This window comes from Phytophthora infestans, genomic scaffold (assembly GCF_000142945.1).
Source record: "Phytophthora infestans T30-4 supercont1.31 genomic scaffold, whole genome shotgun sequence".
NCBI classification, from domain to species: domain Eukaryota; phylum Oomycota; class Peronosporomycetes; order Peronosporales; family Peronosporaceae; genus Phytophthora; species Phytophthora infestans.
In genome coordinates this window covers 1,634,551-1,640,415 of record NW_003303728.1, presented here as the reverse complement: position 1 = coordinate 1,640,415, position 5,865 = coordinate 1,634,551, and the positions used below count along the sequence as shown (strand labels likewise).

Genomic DNA, 5,865 nt, shown 5'->3' with positions numbered 1-5,865 from the left:
TCAAACCTCAAATGGGTCGAATCCACCGTTGACCAATTGCATCGGCACAAGGAACCCCATAAGCTTTCAAAGAATCGTAGATCTGGTTCACGCGACGATACTCTTCTTGCGTATGAAAGATCTTATCGACGAAAATCGGACTCAACCGCACCTTGACGCCATTGGCGCGATGGATGTCCATAAACTCGGTCCCTGCCGAGGCCGGGCAGTTTTGCACAATTGCCGGGAAAAGCAGACACAAATTCAGAAGTGCCAGTACAAGTCGAAAACGTTCCGGCGCATGCTGCAAGTTGAACCCTCCAATAAGGTGGGTTTTAACGTTGCCCGTGACGTCTTGATAGATAGCAAATAATTCTAGCTCGAAGCCCGACGCAGCATAGCCAAACACATACGGCACTCCACCGTAGGACCACACCAGCTTTTTCGAGAGCTCCTCACGAGGCACAGTGATAGAAGTACGAGGTTCTTTCTCCTCACCACGAAAAACACAGATATGATCCAAAGCAAACAAAAAGTCGGGTCGCTTTAAACCTGACGAGGATTTCCTGCTCGAATCCCGGTTGACGTAAGCACGCCTAAACACAAACCCGAGCACCACACGGATAATTGAATCCCAGAAATAATGAAATGCACTCTCTGTGGCATCCCCATCCACCTGCGGGTACAGGGAACGCAGCGCTAAACACCGAATCTTTAAAAAATCGGACGGCGAGATGTCGTTTAGCTCGAACGATTTATCTCCAAGGAGTTGGCCTAGTATCCAATGGACTCGCCCAAAGCTTGAAACACCAGACTGCGGTAACCCAATCTTTACAGGGAGAGGTTGTCCGATAAATTCATTTAGATCTCCGCGTGTCGGCAGTAGCGTAAGTTTTGCAACTTCACAATGTTGAAATCTCGACAGCCATAAGTCCCGTCCCATCAGAAATAGGCGCACTACTTGTCCCAGGAGGCAACGCCACCAGCACGTGAACAGGTGTGTTCATCGACTCGACATCCTCTAGCGTGGGTACGAACTTGACGTCCTTCTCCGACAAGCCAACCAAGCTGAGCGGCGCTCCTGCAACGCCCAATAGCTTCAAATCACTCGTGTCACTGACACCGTCCTTCACGTCGTTCTCCGTTAGCCACACCCCAGCGCCTTTCTTCTTCTTCGCCAGGAAGAGCTGCAGCTTGTCTGCATCAACCTCTTTGAAGTCGTTGGCCTTCTTCGCCTTGATCGCTTCCTTCAAGTCATCCACAGTTTTGCCTTCGTCTACTTCCACGGAGAACGCGCTTCCCGCCACACCAACAATAGAACAGAAAAGCTTCACCATCTCTACACGCGCCGATGGATTCTAAAATGTGGAAAAAGGGGGGAGAGAGAATTTCTTGAAAATGTATCACCCGTACCTAAGCGGGAAAAGAAGGTGATGTCACAGAAGGGGCGCTACCTATTTAGTGAGTCACTCAAAATACAAATTTCATGTTATTTCGACCTCATTTTGTAAGAGCATAACGCGAATTTGGTCGGAAATTCACAACGCGGCACAGACAGCAGCTTTTGAAGAACTATTTTCACATCTTGTAAGACCGTAGCAAAATCGATCTCTTTTGAAAACCTCAGCAATTTTCCAACACCGGGAAGCCCACTGCGAAACCAGACGTCCACCCCGTCAAAACGAATGACGCTCTTTTGCTCTGTACTTCGTTGCTGTTTGACTATGATCTACCAAAAAAATACTGCTTTATAGAGCTAAGGCAGGGCTTTCCGTAGTAGGCTCGTTTAGCTAAATCACACCATTAGTTTAATAAATATGTCAGCAAAGTTGCTTTTTCGCGCGCTTCGCGTGTGCGCTGGTAGTAGCGCCTGCGCTGCATTCATGCACTCTTGGTATTGCTCATGTGAATTTACCTCCATCTTTGTTTATTATTAATTTTATATTTATCAGGATAGAAAAGTTAAAAAGCTGGTACATGTAGTCCTAGGCAAGCATTGGCACATACAACACAGCGATAAAAGTTCATTCACGATAGTGCCTCGTAAAGATCGAAACAGCGAACTACGTATACATGTAAGAGTACATAGGCATCGACTGGACTAACTGTCGCGCATAATCCATCCGCCTCGCCATGAGAAACTCTGGTTCCACCACATCTGCCATCAACTCGTATCGTTCCATCATCTCCTCTGCACGAGCATCAACCGGCTGGGGCAAGAAGTCATCAACCTTGATTGTCTTGAAAGATCCAGGCATGAATGACGGAGGAGGTGGGGCAGAATCCGTTCGTCCCAGTACGGCTGCCTCGATAAATCTGAACGCGTTCTTTGGATACTTCAACGTAACTTGGGTCAGAATGTGCTTGTCGCTGAACCAAGAGAAATGCCAGTGGTCGTTTAAATCCGTCAACAAACTCAGCGGATAGCAATTGAGAGGCGCCTTCATGCTGCAGCTCACAAGTTGGCCAATTGCTTGAGGAACATGGCCCGGTTCGACTTTCTTCTTGAGCTCGATCACCAAGCTGACCCCAGCCAGCTTAATCAGTGGGTTTTTCGCTGTTCGATTGATGAGCAATACATCAGCTGTGCCTTTCATAGCAAACGGAAGTCTTGGGTCCACGATGTTAAGAACTGATTTATCGCCCGCAATGTCATCCAACAAGAAGTCTCCTCGATCTATCAGCGTCTTCAAATGCTGCTGCAAGTACGCCATGTACCCAGCCCTTTGACTTTCCTCGCTCTCCACGATTTTTGGCATCCACAAATAACCGGCGATGGAAGTATCGACTGGCTCCTTGACATCAGGAATATTTTCGGTCAAGCGCATCTTCTTGACAATTCGCTCTTCCATCGCAGTATTCAGATCGGAAAACGAATACGCAGACGCCTTCTCATCTCGTTCCCTGAGGACCTTATTCATTGACATCTCCACTTGCTCTACAGTCAGTGGCGTTGTCGCTGCAGACATCTCTTTTGAGATAGTACCGTCTTGCTCCGGAACCACCACCAGCACGTGAACAGGTGTGTTCATCGACTCGACATCCTCTAGCGTGGGTACGAACTTGACGTCCTTCTCCGACAAGCCAACCAAGCTGAGCGGCGCTCCTGCAACGCCCAATAGCTTCAAATCACTCGTGTCACTGACACCGTCCTTCACGTCGTTCTCCGTTAGCCACACCCCAGCGCCTTTCTTCTTCTTCGCCAGGAAGAGCTGCAGCTTGTCTGCATCAACCTCTTTGAAGTCGTTGGCCTTCTTCGCCTTGATCGCTTCCTTCAAGTCATCCACAGTTTTGCCTTCGTCTACTTCCACGGAGAACGCGCTTCCCGCCACACCAACAATAGAACAGAAAAGCTTCACCATCTCTACACGCGCCGATGGATTCTGAAATGTGGAAAAAGGGGGGAGAGAGAATTTCTTGAAAATGTATCACCCGTACGTAAGCGGGAAAAGAAGGTGATGTCACAGAAGGGGCGCTACCTATTTAGTGAGTCACTCAAAATACAAATTTCATGTTATTTCGACCTCATTTTGTAAGAGCATAACGCGAATTTGGTCGGAAATTCACAATTGCTTTTTCGCGCGCTTCGCGTGTGCGCTGGTAGTAGCGCCTGCGCTGCATTCATGCACTCTTGGTATTGCTCATGTGAATTTACCTCCATCTTTGTTTATTATTAATTTTATATTTATCAGGATAGAAAAGTTAAAAAGCTGGTACATGTAGTCCTAGGCAAGCATTGGCACATACAACACAGCGATAAAAGTTCATTCACGATAGTGCCTCGTAAAGATCGAAACAGCGAACTACGTATACATGTAAGAGTACATAGGCATCGACTGGACTAACTGTCGCGCATAATCCATCCGCCTCGCCATGAGAAACTCTGGTTCCACCACATCTGCCATCAACTCGTATCGTTCCATCATCTCCTCTGCACGAGCATCAACCGGCTGGGGCAAGAAGTCATCAACCTTGATTGTCTTGAAAGATCCAGGCATGAATGACGGAGGAGGTGGGGCAGAATCCGTTCGTCCCAGTACGGCTGCCTCGATAAATCTGAACGCGTTCTTTGGATACTTCAGCGTAACTTGGGTCAGAATGTGCTTGTCGCTGAACCAAGAGAAATGCCAGTGGTCGTTTAAATCCGTCAACAAACTCAGCGGATAGCAATTGAGAGGCGCCTTCATGCTGCAGCTCACAAGTTGACCAATTGCTTGAGGAACATGGCCCGGTTCGACTTTCTTCTTGAGCTCGATCACCAAGCTGACCCCAGCCAGCTTAATCAGTGGGTTTTTCGCTGTTCGATTGATGAGCAATACATCAGCTGTGCCTTTCATAGCAAACGGAAGTCTTGGGTCCACGATGTTAAGAACTGATTTATCGCCCGCAATGTCATCCAACAAGAAGTCTCCTCGATCTATCAGCGTCTTCAAATGCTGCTGCAAGTACGCCATGTACCCAGCCCTTTGACTTTCCTCGCTCTCCACGATTTTTGGCATCCACAAATAACCGGCGATGGAAGTATCGACTGGCTCCTTGACATCAGGAATATTTTCGGTCAAGCGCATCTTCTTGACAATTCGCTCTTCCATCGCAGTATTCAGATCGGAAAACGAATACGCAGACGCCTTCTCATCTCGTTCCCTGAGGACCTTATTCATTGACATCTCCACTTGCTCTACAGTCAGTGGCGTTGTCGCTGCAGACATCTCTTTTGAGATAGTACCGTCTTGCTCCGGAACCACCACCAGCACGTGAACAGGTGTGTTCATCGACTCGACATCCTCTAGCGTGGGTACGAACTTGACGTCCTTCTCCGACAAGCCAACCAAGCTGAGCGGCGCTCCTGCAACGCCCAATAGCTTCAAATCACTCGTGTCACTGACACCGTCCTTCACGTCGTTCTCCGTTAGCCACACCCCAGCGCCTTTCTTCTTCTTCGCCAGGAAGAGCTGCAGGTTCTTGGCGTCGCATGTGATCGTCGATGCGTTCTCCTCCTTGATCGCCTTCTTCAAGTGCCCCACGGACTTGTTCTCGTCAATGTCCACAGGGAACGCGCTCCCAGACACACCAACGACGGCACAGTACGAAGTAACCATATTACGGCCGAATCCTGGAGTGAGGAAAAAGGGGAGAATTTCCGCTCGTATTTAAACGGAATTGAAGAGACATCCTCTCATTTTATGTTTAGCGTTAGGTTTATGATATAAATCTTATTAATACGAGTACTGACAATATTAAATGGTCCATTTTAAATGGTCAGTACTCTTAAGTCTTTCTTACAGCATTACTGTGACTTCGATATAGCATATATCGTCGGAGATAAACCGACGCGTCACTCTAAGTTAAGAGCGAAATAGGCCTGTACCATTAATATTTACACAATAGCAAGCATTCAATGATCAAATCCCAGAAACTTATTCCCTAGCCAAGCAAATACGTTCTTTGATAGTTATACCTCAACAATTTCATAACTCGTTAAAAGGCAAGCGGTGTAATATAAATGAATTTACTTGATATTTTTATTGGTTGAAACTGTGAAGTTCCCGCCACACCAACAATCGCGCAGAAGGGCTTCACCTCGAGCCGGCTGATTCTGGAATGAGAGAAAAGGGGATAAAATGATGCTCCCGTACTTAAGCGGGAAAAGAAGGTGGTGTCACAGAAGGGGGGATAATTTTGCACCCGCTCTCTGGATTTTATCCAAAGTCCCGTGATAATCCAGCGATTTCGTTTACCCTTTCATAACAGTTTTCGAAGCGTATGAGTGCTCATTTTAAAAGCAGCCAAATAATAAATGCACGTACAGACAACGACACAAAAAGCCGGAGTTGATAACACAATTCCGATAGTAAAATCTGCGACATAAAAAACGGGAAAACGTCC

At 47.3% G+C, this 5,865-nt stretch overlaps 2 protein-coding genes and 1 pseudogene across 2 annotated transcripts; all 3 read right to left on the bottom strand.

The window, feature by feature from the left end:
- Positions 1-7: 7 nt before the first annotated feature.
- On the bottom strand, positions 8-1,316 carry PITG_12643 (annotated as a pseudogene; the record flags this gene model as incomplete).
- Positions 1,317-2,042: 726 nt separating this feature from the next.
- On the bottom strand, positions 2,043-3,354 carry PITG_12642 (Crinkler (CRN) family protein; the record flags this gene model as incomplete). Its single annotated transcript, XM_002899346.1, has 1 exon — positions 2,043-3,354. One exon carries the CDS (start codon positions 3,339-3,341, stop codon positions 2,043-2,045), a length of 1,299 nt encoding a protein of 432 aa, XP_002899392.1.
- Positions 3,355-3,782: 428 nt separating this feature from the next.
- Positions 3,783-5,078, bottom strand: PITG_12641 (Crinkler (CRN) family protein; the record flags this gene model as incomplete). The annotated part of the gene is made up of 1 exon (XM_002899345.1): positions 3,783-5,078. One exon carries the CDS (start codon positions 5,076-5,078, stop codon positions 3,783-3,785), a length of 1,296 nt encoding a protein of 431 aa, XP_002899391.1.
- Positions 5,079-5,865: the final 787 nt, after the last annotated feature.